General features: G+C 42.1%; 1 protein-coding gene across 2 annotated transcripts in view; it reads left to right on the top strand.

Annotated features, from left to right (window-relative positions):
- The window catches only part of Vkorc1l1 (vitamin K epoxide reductase complex subunit 1 like 1), a 41,663-nt gene extending 25,116 nt beyond the window's left edge, over window positions 1-16,547 (top strand). Inside the window, exons 2-3 of one of the 2 annotated variants that reach the window (XM_005080336.4) lie at window positions 8,209-8,318; window positions 12,053-16,547. In XM_005080336.4, coding sequence (XP_005080393.1) covers window positions 8,209-8,318; window positions 12,053-12,279 — 337 coding nt within the window. In that variant the 3' untranslated portion in view covers window positions 12,280-16,547. The remainder of the gene's footprint in view (window positions 1-8,208; window positions 8,319-12,052) is intronic. The other variant, XM_005080337.4, reaches the window with a different exon arrangement.
- Window positions 16,548-18,657: the final 2,110 nt, after the last annotated feature.

Here is an 18,657-nt window from a genome sequence, read left to right on the forward strand (position 1 = left end):
TAGTGCCAGGAAGGCAAAGACCAGAGAATGCCTGGGATCCCCTGGCCAGCCAGCCTAACATAGTCAGTGTCAGATTCCAGGGAGAGACTGCAAAAGCAAGGCAGACAGCTTCTGGAAAGCAGAACCTGAGGTTGACCTCTGACCTATACTCACACAAGAGCGCGAGTGCCTCAACATGAACTCACATACCCACACACAAATACTCATTTCCAATCCATTGTGGACTGTAGTTTGTACCACTAAAACAATGAAATCAGACATGCAAAATATAAGCTCAAGTAGTTTAGGCAACTGACAATCACATTTCAATACTTAACTACATAGAAGAGGATAAAGAATTATAAAAACTGGACATAGAGTCAGTACATAGTTATTTTGCGGTTGTAATAATAAAAAACTACAGGAGAGCAGTACTTTGTACTAGCATACTATTTCATCTATAGTTAAAATTTTTCTGTAATATTTTTGAGACAATAATTACATCTTTTCCCCTTCCCTTTCTTCCCTCCAAAAGCTCCTATATAGTCTTCCCTGCAGAACTAGTTTATATCTGGCAAGCGAGAGTGCCCCTGATTGATGACCCGAGAGTAGTACCACTCTCAGATGACAACTGAACTTTGCAATGCATTAACTGAATAACCCCCAGAAGTACAAAACCACTGTTACCACGTTCTGTTTATAGGTTTAGAAGAAAAGGCCTTGAACAGTTGGTCCTATTCAGAGTATTCATTCTGAATTTTACACAAAATGAAGTAATATATAGCCTCCAATGCATCCTTGTCTTTGAACAGTAGCCAATTCATAGATTTTTGTGTTGTGGGTAATGAAAATAACTTTACATGAAGGGATTAGATTTAGTTCTGTTGCGTTTTTCTTTAAGTAGCTCTCATTTGGTTGGAAAATCAAGTTTGATTTTTTTTGTTAAGTTTATAACATAATTAGTGAAAAACATTTTTCAAAGTTTATCCGCACCCTCTCCCCAAGTTCCTAACTTTTGTTTTCACTATTTAAAATTTTTTTCTTACATTTTTATTTTATATGGGAGTCAGGAGGTGCCATGCGCCATGCATTCATTTGGAGATCAGAAGACAACTTTCTGGAGTCAATTCTCTTCCACTGTGTGTATCCTGGGAATCAAACTCAAGTCATCTGCATGAGTGGCAGTTGCCTTTCCTTGTGCTATTCAGGATTCTCTAGAGAGCTCTTGGATTAAATGGGATGAGTATATATTACATATGTACATATGTATGTATTAAGAAATTTAAGTCAGCTTGCATTAAAACAGCAATTGTTGAATCACATCCAGAGACTGAGAACCTGTTAGTTGCTCCGGGTTTTCTTTTTTTTGGTTTTTGGTTTTTGGTCTTTTGAGACTGGGTTTCTCTGTGGCTTTGGAGGCTGTCCTGGAACTAGCTCTTGTAGACCAGGCTGGTCTCGAACTCACAGAGATCTGCCTGCCTCTGTCTCAGGAGTGCTGGGACTAAAGGCGTGCGCCACCAACGCCCGGCTTTTGTTTTGTTTTTTGAGTTGTTCAGGTTTTTTTATTTTGTTTTGTTGAGACCAGGTCTCTGCAGAGCCCTGCCTGTCCTGGAACTCATTGTTCTAGGCTGACCTCCAACTCACGGAGATCCATCTGTCTCTGCCTCCTGAGTGCTGGTCTTAAGGGTATGGACCACCATACCAGGCTTGCTCATTTTTGAGGCTGAGTGAGTGACTCAGCACCCAGAGCAGTCCCACAGTAGTTGTCTCTCACTCATTCAAGCTGAAAACCCAGTGGTTGCCTAGTCCACAAGGCTAGGTGCCCGAGGAGTTACAGTTTGGTGTGGGAAATCTGAAAAAGGTTCCTGGAGAGCCACTGGCCCTTTGTCCACGAGGGAAGCCTGGAAACACTGGTTCTGACACCAGCAAGGAATCAGCAGCAGCAGCAGCAGGGCGTATCAACTCCTTGGCAAGAAAAGGCCAGGCAAGCAAAAGGTGAGCAGTCATCTTCAGCCACACCCTTCTGATCTGCACTGTTATCGGGACAGTTCTCAAGAGAGGCATCCTACTTAGGTCATTATGATTTCTGGCAAGTTGACATTAAAACCAGCTATAATACTTGCTGAGCCATCTTGAAGGTCCCATGTTTGCACTATTTAAACTTGTCTGCCACTGACAAGAAAGTATTACAATCTCACCAGGTGATGATGAGCCTTTAATCCCAGCACTAGGGATGCAGAGGTGAGCAGATCTCTGTGAATTTGAGGCCAGCCTAGTCTAAAGAGTCCAGGATAGCCAGAGCTATGAAGAGAAACCCTGTCTTGAACACCATCCCCCACCCCCACCTCTGTTTTTTTTTTTTTTTTTTTTTTTTTGTTTTGTTTTGTTTTGTTTTGTTTTGTTTTTCGAGACAGGGTTTCTCTGTATTGTTTTGGAGCCTGTCCTGGAACTAGCTCTTGTAGACCAGGCTGGCCTCGAACTCACAGAGAGCCGCCTGCCTCTGCCTCCCGAGTGCTGGGATTAAAGGCGTGCGCCACCAACGCCCAGCCCCACCTCTGTTTAAAGAGTATTAGATAAAGAAAGCTAGGAGTGGAACTCAGAAATAGAGCACCCTGAATTCTGTATTCAGCTTTTCCATTAAAGGGGGGGGAGTGTTGAAGATGGCTCAGTGGTTAAAAGCTCTGAACACTCTTCCAGATTCCCAGTTCCAGGGAATACAGATCCCTCTTCTGACTTCCACAGGCATTGCGTACATGTGGTGCACAAACCAAAATTCTAATAGCCAGACCTTTAATCCCAACATTTAGGAGGCAGAGGCAATAACTTCATGGTAGCTTACAACCATCTCTAATGAGATCTGGTGCAGAACACTGTATACATAAATAAATCTTACATTGTAAATTATGCTGGGCATAACAGCATGTGCCTGTAATTCAAGAGGTTGAGGCAAGGATTGCCATTAGTGTAAAGCCAGCAATATAACAAGTACCAGGCCAGCCAAGGCTGCATAGCAAGACCCTGTCTTTAAAAGGCAAAGCAAAGCAAAGAAAGATCTATATACATGCTAAAAGCTATAAATGTGCTGGATGTGGTGATGTACTGCTTGGATCCCAGCACTCAGGAGGCAGGTAGGCAGAGTTTGAAGCCATTCTAGTCTACGTAAATGTTTGTGGGCCTGCTGTGCAAGTATGAGGAACTGAGTTCTGATCCTCAGCACCCACACAAAATGTTAGAGGTTGGGAGAGCAGTGACAAGTAGATCCCTGAGACTCAACGAATTCTAGACTCAGTGAGAGACCTTGCCTCAAAAGATAAAATGGTGGGTCATGGTGGTATGTGCCTATAATCCCAGGAATCTGCTTCCAAGGCTTCTAGAGGAAACTATTGTTGAGTCCTCTCCCTTTAACACTGTAATTTTGCTTTTTGTAAAAATAGTAAAACATAGGCCGGGCATTGGTGGCGCATGCCTTTAATCCCAGCACTCGGGAGGCAGAGGCAGGCGGATCTCTGTGAGTTCGAGGCCAGCCTGGTCTACAGAGTGAGTTCCAGGACAGCCTCCAAAGCCACAGAGAAACCCTGTCTTAAAAACCAAAAAAAAAAAAAAAAAGTAAAACATAGAACCAAACTTCATGACACTCATCTTAGACCTTGTGCTCTGTCTCATTTCCAGAGTGTCAGGGTTATAGGCTTGCTTCGTCATGCCTAGCTGTCTGAAATGTTAAAGCTAGGTGAGGTACCATTCCGGTAGTCCTAATACTTGAGTGGCTGAGGCAGGAGATTACCACTAGTTAAAAGCTATCCTGAGTGAATTGATGCTAGCTGGGAGACATGGCAAGATCCTGTCTTTTTAAAAATGAGAGTGCAAATCTTTCCCTCTCCATTAATTATTAATCTCCTTTAAAGTGCAACGTAAGAATATATAGCTGTAGGTGTTTTGGCAACATTCCTTTAGCAAATGAGGTGTTCATAAGAATGTTCCCTTTAGAAGTTATTAAGACATAATATCAACATTAAATTCCAAGGAAGCAGTTGTATGTAAAAGACAGTGCATACCTTTAATTTCTGTACTTGGGATGCAGAGGAAGGTAAACCTCTTGAGTTTGAGGGCAACAACCTGGTCTACGGAGCGGAGCGAGTTCCAGGACAGCCAGGGCTACACAGAGAAACACTGTCACACTGTCTTGAAAAACAAACAAGACAGTGTTGTCCAAAGTCAGCTTTCTGGTGGTTATGGCTGATTCAGGAGTAAAACTCAGCCAGGAACGGTGGCTCACACCTGTAATCATGCTTGGGAGGCTGAAGCAGGAAGATTGTTACAAGTTTAAGGCCAGCCTGAGCTACATAGTTCTAAGTCAGTATAGACTACAGAAGGAGAGACCTTGTATCAAAAACTTACAGAAAAAAAAGGGCAAAGTCCATAGAAATGAGTGGTTGGAATGAGCTCAGAAGAGTCCACAGAATGTTTCCCAGCCAAATTCTGTGTGTATGTGTGCCTGGTCATGTGGAGGCAGGAGGTTAATGTTGGGTGACTTCCTTAATTTCCCTTTCCTTATTATTATTTCTTATTTATTTGTGTTTGCTTGTATATATACACCACAGGATTATTTGGAGGTCAGAAGACAATTTGCAGTAACCAGTTCTCTTCATCCACTATGTATATGGGTCCTGAAGATTGAACTCAGGTTGTCAGGTTTAGCGACTGTCTCACTGGTAGGGGACATATGGTTTGGCTAGGCTGGCTGGCCAGCAAGTCCCAGGTATTCTGTGCCCACTTCTTGGCTGGGAATGACGTGCCACCACACCTAGCATTTTACGTAAGTTCTGGGGCTTGAACGTGTATCTCCCTGCTTACATAGCAAACACTTTACCAAATCAGTCATCTCATCCCTTCAGCCAGGTTTTGATAGGGACAATTAAAGAGAAAGCCACCAAATCTGGAGTTAACTTGAAGAAACTTAGTGTGTTGGCTGGGTGTAGTTTTACTGAAATATGACATCTGAGAATATCTGAAGGCAAAGGATTGACAACTAAAGCAATAACAGTTGTGGTTCATGTGAACAGAAGCAGAAGTCCTTAACCACGTGTTCACTCTTGCCACCTCTGATGCCATTAATCTATCAAAGGTTATCGTGGATGTCATAAGTCTCCTGACTCTAAAATTCCACCCATATCCTGACTACCATTAAATTTATCTCTAGCAAGTTCATACATCTAATTGTTTATCTGTCACCTGTACGTAGATGGCATAAAGGGCAATATGAACCTGTGTCCAAATCTGAGTTTCTGATCATATCCTCCCTAACTCAGAAAACACAACTTCTCTTCCCAGCTACTCAAGTCAGAGTTCTCAGTGTTGCATCATTTCTTTCTGTCATACTTTATGTTCCATCTGGGGCAAGTTCTGGGAGCTGCACCTTCCAAATACCCTGGGTCTAGCATTTCTCAGCACCTAGTCAACATTGAGACTAGAATGCCTTTTTATGTATTTATTTATTTGTATTATAATTACTGTTGGTTTTTCAAGACAAGGTTTCTCTATGTAAGTGTTCTTGCTGTCCTGGAACTCACTTTTGTAGACCAGGCTGGCCTCAGACTCACAGAGAGTCTCCTGCCTCTGCATCCATAGTCCTGGGGTTAAAGGCATGCACTCCCCCCCCCCCCACACGTAGGATGCCTTTGTAAACATTAAAATAAAAATATTTGGCCGGGCGGTGGTGGCGCACGCCTTTAATCCCAGCACTCGGGAGGCAGAGGCAGGCGGATCTCTGTGAGTTCAAGGCCGGGCTGGACCAATAGCCTCCAAAACAATACAGAGAAACCCTGTCTCGTAAAAATAAAAAATAAAATAAAAAAAAAGTAAGAGTGTGTCTCAGTGTGTCTGTGTGCCAGTCAGAGGCCTCCTTGTGGGGGTTGGTTTTCTCCATCATAGTAACTCCTGAGAATTGAACTCAGGTTATCAGGCTTGGTGACAAAGGCCTTTGCCCCCTGAGCTATCTCACTGGCCCTAATTTTTTTTCCTTGAGACAGCGTTTCTCAGCCCTAGCTGTCCTGAGACTCTCTTGTAGAACAGGCTGAACTCACAGAGATCCACCTGTCTCTCCTTCCCAAGTGCTGGAATTAAAGGTGTTCCCCACCACTCCCTGGCTTCCTAAATGTTTTTTAAATTATTATTGTATATAGACGTGCATACTTGGTTTAGGCAGGGAAGGTGGTGGATGACCATGGCACACCTGTGAAGTCAAAGGACAAGGTTGTGAGGTCACTTCTCTCCTTCCTCTCTTCCGTGAGTTCTGGGGGTTGAACTCAGTTACCCACAACATGCAATAAACATGAATGTGCAGGCTTGGAGTGGTTCAGCTGGGTCAAATGGGAGATGTGTTTCTAGTTGATTATTTTTGTTGTTGTTTTGACACAGGGTCTCATTTTGTAGCCCAGGCTGTCCTAGGACTCATTGTGTAGCTCAGGTTAGCCTCACACTCATGATAATCCTTCTGCTTCAGCCTCCAGGGTGCTGGAATTACAGACTTGCACCCCAGCCTCAGCTCCTTTTGCTGAATGAGTCTTAGCCCCACTGCCAGCCCACTGAAGCAAAATCTGCACTTTGACAAGTCCTCACTAGGTGACTTCATTTTACCAAGTGCTGACCTGGGATGCCCCACCCCCAGTCTTCTGTGTATCTGAGTAGGCTTGTCCAATCCTGAAGGTAATGTACTTGGCCATTAAAAAAATTATATTTATTTTTTTGGTTATAACTAGAATGGAAGTTCCACGAAGGGCAGTGCTGACTGTTGGATGCTGTACCTCAGTGTCTGTAATATTCAAAAAGTATTTGATGAATGAAGAGAACATATGCATGGAATAGAACTTGCTTTGTGGTTTGAAATGTGTAAGTCTGTGTAATAAAACTCCTCTGTAGCTCTCAGTTCTAAGATTGGGGTGATCATTGTTTTGTTCTCTTGCTTGGGCATGAATTCCTTTAAACCAGTGTACCAGCGTGACTGGACCTTTCATTCTTATTTTGAGACGTTTGTCTTTACAGCAAAGTTGAGGTTATGTTCCAGTGTACCTATAAACTCTACAGTTATTTCCCTTTTTATATTTAGAAAGCACTGTCATTCTGAGTTAAAGCTCAAGTTCTTTGGGTTTTTATCCAGTTATTGTTGGTCTGCTTGTTTATCTTATTAAATCAGATTTTAGTAATGAGTTTCTTAACAGTAAGAGGATTCTAGGGTGGGAAATAGAGGTGGGAAAGATAATTAAAGGGAGTGAACAGAATGAGTTTTTTTTGTTGTTGTTGTTTTGTTTTTTTTTTTTGGTTTTTCGAGACAGGGTTTCTCTGTGGCTTTGGAGGCTGTCCTGGAACTCACTTGGTAGTCCAGGCTGGTCTCGAACTCACAGAGATCCGCCTGCCTCTGCCTCCCGAATGCTGGGATTAAAGGCAGAATGAGTTTTTATACATGTATAAGACTGTCAAAGAACAAACTGAAAAGCTACTTAAAAAGATTCTGAAAATGTGAAGTCACATGCAAATTTTAAAGTTAAACTTTGAGTAAAAGAGTGGAATGTGAAGTATCAGCTTTATTTTTTACTTGGGAAGTAGGATTCTAGAAGAGACCTATGGTTTCTGGGATTGCTCTGCCTTCAAAGATCTGTTCCCAGGGTATCTGCTCCTCATGTTTATATTGGTGAAATTCCAGTAAGCAACTTCTCCATCTGTCAATTTTGAGTACAGCTATGGAACGGACCACATCAGTTTTCATCTAGGGGTGCTTAGCAGTGACTGAAGGTGTTGGTTGATGATCACAGCTGAGAGTGGGGAATGGAATGGGTGGAGGCCAGGGACCCTGCTAAACATTTAATGCAAGAACAGCCCTCACCTCACAGAATCACCTGCTTGGAAAGGCCTGAGAAGATGATTGAATGGAGAGAGGCTTTCTCTTCAGTATTGTCAGTAAAGAAATCTTTGCCTACCTCAGAAAAAGAGAGTCTTTAGATGGAGATACAGAGATTTTAGGGTTATTTTTTATTAAACTGCCATTTTAAATCAGACACAGTATAGGAATTTAATGATTGGCCTTACCCTGTGCATAAATCACTCTTGGGACAAAAGACGTTTAAGCACTTTGTCAACATAGTTGATTTTGGAATTGGATAACATTCTCAAATAATTTTACATTTTAAAAATTAGGGAATCTCAAATATAGGGTTACTGGTTTTCCTTATTTTACAGATGGGGTCGAGGATTTGGTCTTTTGGGTTCCATTTTTGGAAAAGATGGTGTATTAAACCAGCCAAACAGTGTCTTTGGACTTATATTTTATATACTACAGTTATTACTTGGTAAGTATTTATACAGAGATACAGAAATAAGCTTGTTATACCCATGCAGTGCTTGTGTCTTCGCCCTAAAGTGTATCTGCATAGTAAAAAGCACACGCTGATTATAGAGGACCACTAGGGTGCTGCATAGTTTTGTATTGTGAAATGTGATTCATTGCTTTTTATGATGTGTTGACCTTGGTATCAGTGGACATTTAGTTATGACTATCAGTATGTCATGATGTCCAGAAACCTAGCCCCATTCATGGAAATTATTACTCCAGTCTTCCTTGTAAGCTTGTTTTTAAAAATTGTATTGTAGACTCTAGCTATTTTTAAATACCACATATTAAACAGTAGCAATAAGCTGCCATAATTCCATCACATTTCTGTATCTACTGTTTCCCTATCTTGTGGGTCTTTTGCTTGCCCCCTGTGGTGCTGGGATCAAACCCAGAGCTGTATAACTGAGCTACATCCCCAGCCCTGCCTTTCGCTTTTTAAAGAAGTCTTGTGGCTTCTTATTTTCAATATAATTGTCCTCAGTGTCTGAATATTTCAGTTTCACATTTTTCCTAAATAATGCCACTGGGATCCATTTTCTTTAAAGCACCCCTACCCCCTTGAGTTATTCTCTGAAAAAAATTTTCAGGTATGAGGTTAATGAGTCAAAGAAGAAAAAAAACTTTTTAAAAAATGGATTTTAATAGTTATTGCCAAATTGTCCCTGTTGTCTGGTCTCCATCTAATCTTCATTTGAAACGTTTGTTTGTTTGTTTGTCAGATTTATCAAGTATCAGTAGCCATCTATGTATTACTGTATTTTAATGTCCTTTTGCTGCCCACTAATCTTATTGTGATCTTTTTATCCTTTGAAGTGTTGGTTTTGTGGTTATGCTTTGGGTCTAGTACTTCCATTTGTGCTTTGCAGTTCAACTGTCAATATTTTATTCCATTGTTTGTCAGCTCTTCTGTGCAGTGATTGGTTAAGCCTGAAGTTGGCTTGCTATGATTCACAATTGGAATATGATTTTTTCTAAGAAGTTTTTTTCAGCTTGCCCAATTCTGAATATACATATTTATCCTGAAGAAACAGGAAGATGTACATAATGATAGTGCCATTTAAAATAGCAAAGCTGTCACTGGGGACTCAGCAGTAAGTAATGACTGAACTAAAAGGGCATATCCATGCCAGAAAGTTCTGTATAGCCATTAAACCAAAAGTGAGTGTGAAAAGATTAAGATGCTGTCCTTAAGGTATAAGGTAGTCATGTTTGTATGCACATGTAAAAGCATTGTGAGGGATTCTGTGGTTGGAGGGGAGACGTTTCATCTCAAATTTATTATTCTATGGCATTTCTAAAATACAAACCCCAACTCAAGAGCAGCTCCTTCTTCCTTAGTAAGAAAGTGCTTAGGAAAAAAGTCATCCATGTTTATGTGGGATGAGATGAGACAGGCTTCCATTTCTAATATTAATGTGTTGGTTCCAATTCATGTGTGTAATTTCATCATATGTATTGTTTCCACTCACAATTTCTGACTTTTAGTTTCCACATGCTTTCGTAATGTCAGTTCCTTTGAATCATCTAACATCCAGAGCTTGTCACCTCACTCGTTTGTAGAGTTGTGTAGCTGTCATCATTCTAACTTTTTTTTCACATAGTCCAAATGTTAAAAATGCAGGATGCCATGTGGTGAAGAGCACTCCCAGCTCAGCCCCACTTCGTTCCCCTGCCCCACCGTCACCCCATCTTATGGTCTGGTTTGTTTTTGCATATATGTAAAAAAACAAACACATCCTCTTAATTCTTTCTCCTTCCAGAACATAAAAAGCAAATGCTGTGTTCCCTGTCCTACAGCTTACCTTCTTTTTTCCCCCCCTTTTACTTTTTTGTTTGACTTAATGATCTTTTTTATGTCTTTATATGGATACATTAATTGCTTTTGTTTTATTTTTCACAGCTATAAACTAGTCTGTTAAAAAGTCTACAGTTGGCCGGGTGTTGGTGGCGCACGCCTTTAATCCCAGCACTCGGGAGGCAGAGGCGGGCGGATCTCTGTGAGTTGGAGACCAGCCTGGTCTACCGAGTGAGTTCCAGGACAGCCTCCAAAACAATACAGAGAAGCCCTGTCTCGAAAAACCAAAAAAAAAAAAAAGTCTACAGTTTTCCACGAACCCCAAGTGCCTGCATATACCACAGTTAGTGCAGTAGCAGCCCTTCCAGGGCACTCTGAGTTCCTTATTGTAGCTCAGACAGTCAGGCTTTCACTGAGCTCACTTACTCCTGACTTAGGAGGTAGCGTTAGTACTATCTGCTATTGAAATCCGAGGAGAGAAAAACACAGTCAATATTTGCATATCATTTCATTCTTTGTCTGTTTGCTTGCAGTGTTGGGGATTGTACCCATGACCTTGTGCACCTAGATGGCAAGAGGCCTGCTAGCGAGCTTCACCTCTAGCCTACCAGTGTCATTTCTCAAATATTTGTCCATTTATTTATGTGCACATCACAGACCAGGCTGGAAGTCATAGTCTTGTCTGTGCTTAGATCCACAGAGGACCTGCCTTAGCCTCCTGAGTGCTGGGATTATAGAGTGGATTGCCATGCCTGGTTCTTGCATCATTTTAAAACTTTGATGAAGCTAAATGTCAACACTAATTATGTAGGCTTAGATTTTTAGTCTAGGTGAGGGCAGTACTATTTGAGTAAATTGAACTTAGTCTAGGCTTTGCTGACCCACTGGCCTTTGGATAGACAGGGAGTTTAATAAGCTCTGCATTTTTTTAAAGATGTATTTATTTATTATGAATACAACATCCTGTCTCCATGTATGTCTGCACACCAGAAGAGGGCACCAGATCTCATTATGGATGGTTGTGAGCCACCATGTGGTTGCTGGGAGTTGAACTCAGGACCTCTGGAAGAGCAGTCAGTGCTCTTAATCTCTGAGCCATCTCTCCAGCCCTAGCTCTGCCTTTTTTGACCTTGAAAATAAGTGTATAGTCATTGGGGAATTGTAGAATAGTGCATATGAAGGTAGTCAGGACTCCAGGCACACTTTTATCTTGAGCCCTGGCTTTAAATACCTGACTACTGCCTCTCACCCCTCTTGGGACAGGGTCTTACTGTAACCCAGGCAGACCTCCAATCTTTAGTCCTTCTGCCTCTGCCCCAGAGTGCTGGATTATGGACATATGCCACAACACCTGGCTCACACTGCCTTATTTTCTGACCTGTTTTGATGCACATGTGGCTTACTGGCCTGCTGTAGTTGCCCTTATCCACCAGATCGCCATCCTAAAGTGTTGCACCACTTTCTATTTTGTTTTTTCCTCTTGGGGTCTGGGGTTTTGGTGAATTTGATCTAAGCATAAAAAAGCAACACTCTACTCTCCCCAGCTAGGGAGGATCTTACCCAATAGGTATGACTTGGAAGGAAAACTGCAGTCCTCATTCCTATGCTCATTAGAAGACTGCCAGTCGGAGTTTTTGCTTAAAATGATTGCAAGCTTTCAGAGTTTGTGTGCACACTTCGGTAACATAGTAACAGATCAGAAACCTGGCAGCTCTGAACCTGTCCTTTCAGTAAAATTCAGCCTGCTTATTGTTGAAAACAGACGGTCTGTTTCCAGAGTCAGAAAGGTAAGGTCAGGATTGAAACACTTCTGCTTTTAGCCACAGCCTGCCACTTGTCAGTTGAGAAGCTTCTGCCAGGCCAGGCCCTTACCTAGCTGTGTCTCTTTCTTGCAGGCATGACAGCCAGCGCAGTTGCAGCTCTTGTCCTCATGACCTCCTCCATCGTATCTGTGGTGGGGTCTTTGTACCTGGCCTACATTCTGTACTTTGTGCTGAAGGAGTTTTGCATCATCTGCGTCACCACATACGTGCTGAACTTCATTCTCCTCATCATCAATTACAAACGACTAGTTTACTTGAATGAGGCCTGGAAGCGACAGCTGCAGCCTAAGGAAGACTGACGGCTGGCGGATTCCCATCCAACTGTCTCAAACACTTCTTTCATTAAGTTTATTTTGCAAGTTTTTTTTTAATTCACAACAGACACTTTCCCTGAGAATCTTAAACTGATTTTTTAAAATACTGTAAATTAGAAGGGGCCCTAGCTATTTTCTGTGTCAATCTTCATTTTAAATCCGGATACAAAAAAGGATACGACGAGCCAATCAAAGACAAGCTTTAACTTTACCTTGAAGATGTTTCTGAAATAATAAAATGTAGCCCTAGCCCCCGGTCCTCAACCGTAAAGTGAGCAGCCATTGCTAGTAATTCTTTAATGTGCATAAATTCAATTTCAGGTATAACAAATGTGATCATGAACATGAAAATATTTTAGAGTAGATACTGTATTAAATATTGCCATGTTTACAATATGTAATATGTTTTTAGCCGATGGATTTAAACCTGTAGATTCAATTAGAGTCCATTCGTGTGATATTTGTAAATAAAGGTAGAAACATTGGATCCACCCCTGCAGAACGTACTGTACAGTTTAGTTGAAGTGTAGTAAGAAAGAATTGTCAGCTCATCGTGACTGCTAAGTAGTGGAGATAGTAGACCCCATCAGAACATCTTGGGAAACGTGCTGACAGCCCTGGTGCAGGATTGACAGCAGACACAGTAGGATGCTTGGTTCCCTTCCATCTCTCACTCTGAGAGGAAGAGGCTAAATCTGAACATCCAAGTCGAGTTTGACTAGTCATAAAACTGGATGGATCCTAACTGCTTAGAATGCCGTGTGACCGGACCTTTAATTCCAAGGCTCTTGGGACACGGATGGTAGGAGATGGACGTAGTCTTTGGAGAAAAACTGAAACCACTATGGCATTTTTGGGCAAAGCCTCTTAGCCAGTAAGTAGCTGACCTTTCAGTATAGATGTGTTCCCTTGATACTGGTGCCTGTCAGCTCAACAGTATTAGGACTGGGATAAGCACCGGCCAAGTGCTCGAAGTCAGTCCATAGTGTTTCCTTTCTCATTCCTCTTTCACTAAGGGTTGTCAGTGAGTGTTTCAGAACCACATACTGAATTTGTAAACCTTAGGGCTGACTCGGAAGAAACACAACACATAGAAAGACCTGGAAGAGAAACATGGAAACTTTGTTGCATTCTAGTAGTCACACAGAAGCAGTGAGAAGAACCCAGAGGTGATCTGAATAAACCCTGATGAAATGGTGACTGTGTTTCTCTGGTTAGCATCTTACAGGAGATGTTAAAAGTGCCTTCTGTCTTAAATCTCAAACCAAATCATTCTGTGTGTTGAACTGGGGCAGAAGTATCCCTCCTTTCATTCCTTACCACGAAGCAGAGAACTTGCATTCTACCAGAAGGGGCTGTGCCGCCATTTTATTCCTTGAGTTGAGAAGTAGTGGCAGTGTTTTTGTTTATGATTTGGTTAATCATTATGTTAAAAATAGGCAACTAGATGGCATCTTTTGAGAGCTTTTATTTGCCTTCTTTTGGAGGGAGGGAACAGGCTTTGCTTTGTAAAGAACTCCTGTGGTCAGCAATCCGTTGAGTGGTTTACGACCTTCAGTTACAACTGATGCACCATAGGATTTCTGGCCCAGGGCAGGTATAAAATATGAATTGTAATGCCCTTTTTCTTAAAAATCAGTTTCTTAAAAGACAGATTAATTTGTATTTCATCAAAGGTTGTGTTTCTCCACGAATGTGAACATCTCCATGACTGTCTACGTATGCATTGTTGTCTTCTGAAGGAGTTAAAGAATGTACCGAATGGTGTTTATGGAGAACCAAGTCCTCATGGGAGAACTGTACAGTGAGGTCATCTTGTAGCCCTTCATCCAGGTCTCCCAAGGCAGTAGCCAAGACTTCTGCTACTTACACATCAAGGCTGTGCTAAACAAGTCCCTTGGGTCCCAATTCCAAAGGATCTTTTGTATCTTTTATCACTCAGTAGAGTGTCGTTAAAGCTTGTCTTGACATTACAGGTGTCTTCAGCACTTATTCAGGAAAAGGTGAGAGTATTCATCCATCAGACCCTTCATGGTTTCCCTTTGCTTTCCTAAGTCTTGGAAGTGCCACCACTGTAGATTGTATGGACTTTTTGTTTATTACATTCCTGTGACCTAATAGAATGAACGACCCCTTTCTCACTGAGAGTTAACAGGTGCTGTCTGAATAGCAGCCTTTGCTGACCAGTGTGCTCACGCTTGCCTATGGTCCTGCCACTTGGGAGGCAGAAGCAGGAGGATCAGTGGTTCAAGGTCATCCTTGACTACATAGCAAATTAGAGACCAGCCTTCGCTACAGGAGACCCTATCTTTAAAAGAAAAAAAAGAGAGAGAGAGAGAGAAAGCATTTGCAAATATATGTTCTCAGTAAACTGCCCTGTTGTGTTTTATTTGGTAGTTTTTGCCCTGAGGAAATTCAGGCTCCTCTCTGTCCTTCTATTAAGTGGTATGGGGGAGAAAAATGCTGTGTTATAAAACTGCTAATATTGTCATGGCTGTTTCAGACTGAATATTTAAACACTGAAGAAGCAGTGACACAAACCTTGAATCCCAGCACTTGGGAGGCAGGGGCAGGCGGATCTCTGAGTTGGAGGACAGCCTGGTCTAGATAGTGAGTTCCAGGCCAACCAGGATTATATGGTGAAACCCTGTCTCAAAAAGCCCACCCACAAAATAATGACAGACATTGATTGACGCATGACTAGCAGTATGTGTGGGAGGACAGACGGGGGAAATGACTCCTGCAGAGATTCTGTGAAGCCTTTCATTGCACCTCATAGTGGTAACGTTGAAGGAGTGAGAGAAGTCCCAGCAGGCATGCTCCAGGGACTGTGGCTGGCCTGTGGGGTTTCATGGGCCTTCCCCACAGCTGGTTTCTATCAGGGAGGGGAAACTGGAACAACTCAGGTTTAACAAGCTGCACTAGCTGCATTCCAGGGATTACTTTTTCTTCGTATGTGTAGCCTCTCCTTCAATCTTCTGTTGTTGTTCTTTTGTATTTTTTTTAAGAGACACATTATCTCAATCTATAGCCTAGGCTGTCCTAGAACTCAGTACATAGCCCAGGCTGGCTTCAAAGTTGGCATTGCTCCTGCCTTAGCCTCCCAAGTGCTAGAATGAGTGGTTCAAATTCATTATACTTACAAATGTTGAAAGACATTGACTTTTTTCATATAAGGAGATACAGCCCACTTGTCATTCTTGCAGAAGACCTGGGTTCAGCTCCTAACACCCACATGCCAGCTTAACAACCATCTGTAACTCCAGTTCAGGGGATCCGATGCCCTCTTCTGGCTTCCAAGGGTACTGCATGCATATGGTGCATAGACATACATGCAGGCAAAAGACCCATACATATATGAAAGTATTTCATTTGGTACAAGATATTCTTTGCCTATGAGGTAACATAGAGGACAATAAAATTAATGTTGCTTTTTTGTTTGTTTTTATTTATAATTTTTTCAAAAGACTACAGTAAAAGTGCAGCCAGGCATGGTAGCATATACCTGTAATCCCAGCACTTGGGAGGTGGATGCTGGAGGACCAGAAGTTCAAGGACAACCTCAGTTATATGAGACCTCATCTCAAAAGCAAAAATTAAAAACACAGAAACTGCTCAGCAGTTACTTCCTAAGCTATAGTTAGCATCACCGGTTGATTCTGATGAATATTGACAGGTAGTGGCTTTACCTTAAAAGTCAGGAAAATGTCAGCAAGGCTCCCCGCTGTCGTTTCCAGAACAGTGGAAACCCACCTGGGGTATGGGTGTCAGCCACCCCTGTGCTTTCCTCCAGCATACATCAGTGAACCTGCCCCTCTACACGTTTTAGCACTTTCCGCAGCACATTTAAGAATCCTAATTTGTGAGAGAACAACCCTACAACCAAAGGGGCAGAATAGGATTCCAGGCAACTTGATCAAACAGCCCTACCCCCTCTGTAAACTAATTGGCCCAGAAGAGGTAAAATGTTATGAAGCTGTATTGAGCATGACCTAAATGATAGGTGTATATGACCTGTGAAGTATGTTCCATCTAAAATATTACTCATGCTTCGAAAGCTCCTGAGTAAACATTCATGTAAAAAGGAGTTCACTGGGAAGATTCCCCCTTTAATATAGATAGAAATATTCTTTATCAGAGATTTAGGATACCATTTTGCTAACTGGTAAATAAAAACATGTAAATATGTAAGAATGTTTATTTGTTGCACATAACTTTTTTGGTATAAAATAAATGTAGACGTTACCTGTGGACATTGTGCTGCCATTGTTCTTACTTCAGTGTGGAGTCTTCAAAATGAAGCTGGATGAAATGAAGTCTAGAGTCAGGAAGAACTTACGCATCTGTTACTGTAACCCTGTCCCTACAGGTACTAATTTCAAGCCTTTTCTCTTAAATCCCGGGTAACTTAGAGATGATACAGACGTTTGGATTCCTGTGGGTTTATTACTTATGTGATTGTCAAGAGTCCATGACAGGGCTGGATGCTGTGGTAGCTTATGCCTTTAATCACAGCAGAGGCAGACCAGCCTGGCTCACATGAGTTTCTAGGACAGCCAGAGTTACTTGGTGAGACCCTGCCTTTAAAAAAGAAAGAAAGAAAGAAAGAAAGAAAGAAAGAAAGAAAGAAAGAAAGAAAGAAATCAGCAGTGGGCTGTTGCAGAGGACCTGGGTTCAGTTCCCATCATCCACATGGTGGCTCACAACAGCTCCAGGGTTAAAAAGAGAATCCACGAAAGGGCTGGGGATATAGCTCAGAAGGAAAGCATTTGTGTAGTGGCCTCTAAGTTTAATTCCCAGCAGGAGAAAAAAAAGGGGGGGGGAAAATATGCCAGATATTGGTGGCACATACCTGTCATCCCAGGGCCTGGGAGATAGAAGTTTGAGTCTCAAGAGTTTGAGGTCGTCTTCAGCTACATACTGTGTTGGAGGCCAGCCTAGGCTGTGTAGGATGCTGTCTCAGAAAACAACTGACTAAGAATGGCTCAGGGGTTAAGAACTGGTTGCTCTTGGAGAAGACCATTAAGTTTGACTCCCAACACCCCACATGGCAGCTCACAGCCATCCGTAACTCCAGTCCCAGGGGATCTGATGTTCTCAGGAACCAGGTGTGCAAATACAGTAGGTACAGACTTACTTACATGGAGGCAAACACCCATACACACACATAAAAGGGGGAGGAAAACTGACAATAGATACATTACATAGAATGTTTTAAGATGTCTTTCCATAGCTTTCTTTGAATTTTCCATTCCGACAGTCCTCTAAACAGGTAACATTTACAAACAGATGATTCCATTTGAAATCTAACTTAGCCATCCTTCATTGACTAAAACGTGTTTTACATGAAACTTTAGGACTTGGGTTGCAGATATAGTCCTGTTAATAGCTTGCACGGTGGGTGTATAAGGCCCCAGGTTCGGTATAAACTGGGAGTGATAATGAGTACCTGTAATACCAGCACTTGTGAAGTAAAGGCAGGAGGACCAAAGCATTCAAGGTTGGACCAGTGACATGGCTCAGTGAGTTATGGCACTTGCCATATTCTGACAGCCTGAGTTTTATTCCCAGGACCCATATGGTTGAAAAAGAGCACCCATTACCACAAGTTGTCCTCTGACATCCACACATGGACTGTGTAATGAACACGCAATAAGGAGATTAATAATTTTAAAAATTTAAGGTCATCCTATGCTGAATACTAACTTAAGAGACTAACCCAGCTGGGTGTAGTGGTGAGCACCCTTAATTGCAGCAGAGGCAGGCAGATCTCTGAGTCTGAGGCCAGTCTGGTCTGCATAGTGAGTTCCAGAAAAGCGAGGATTGCATACAGAGAACCTGTCTCAAAACAACAACAAAAAAAGAGACTAGCCTTTATAATACATGAGATCCTGTTTCAGAAAAACAAAACAAAACACCATTTTAGGACTCATGAACCATATCTTATCTCTAATTTGTTAAATGTTTGCATGTCGCCGGGTGTTGGTGGCGCACGCCTTTAATCCCAGCACTCGGGAGGCAGAGGCAGGCGGATCTCTGTGAGTTCGAGACCAGCCTGGACTACCAAGCGAGTTCCAGGACAGCCTCCAAAGCCACAGAGAAACCCTGTCTCGAAAAAACAAAAAACAAACAAACAAAAAAGTTTGCATGTCTGTTCCATTTAGCATATTGTCAACTAAGAAACTTTATTTAAATTTATGTTAAACTAGGGGCAGACTGGAGAGATGGCTCATTAATTAAGAGCAAAGGACTGATGTTCAATTTCCAGCATCTACATGGTGACTCACAACTTCCTATAACTCCACTTCCAGGGGATCTGACATGTTCTGGCCTCCACCAGCACCAGCCCAGTCATGCACAAGG

Source organism: Mesocricetus auratus, unplaced genomic scaffold, assembly GCF_017639785.1.
Source record: "Mesocricetus auratus isolate SY011 unplaced genomic scaffold, BCM_Maur_2.0 Super-Scaffold_100025, whole genome shotgun sequence".
Classification (NCBI taxonomy): Eukaryota; Metazoa; Chordata; class Mammalia; order Rodentia; family Cricetidae; genus Mesocricetus; species Mesocricetus auratus.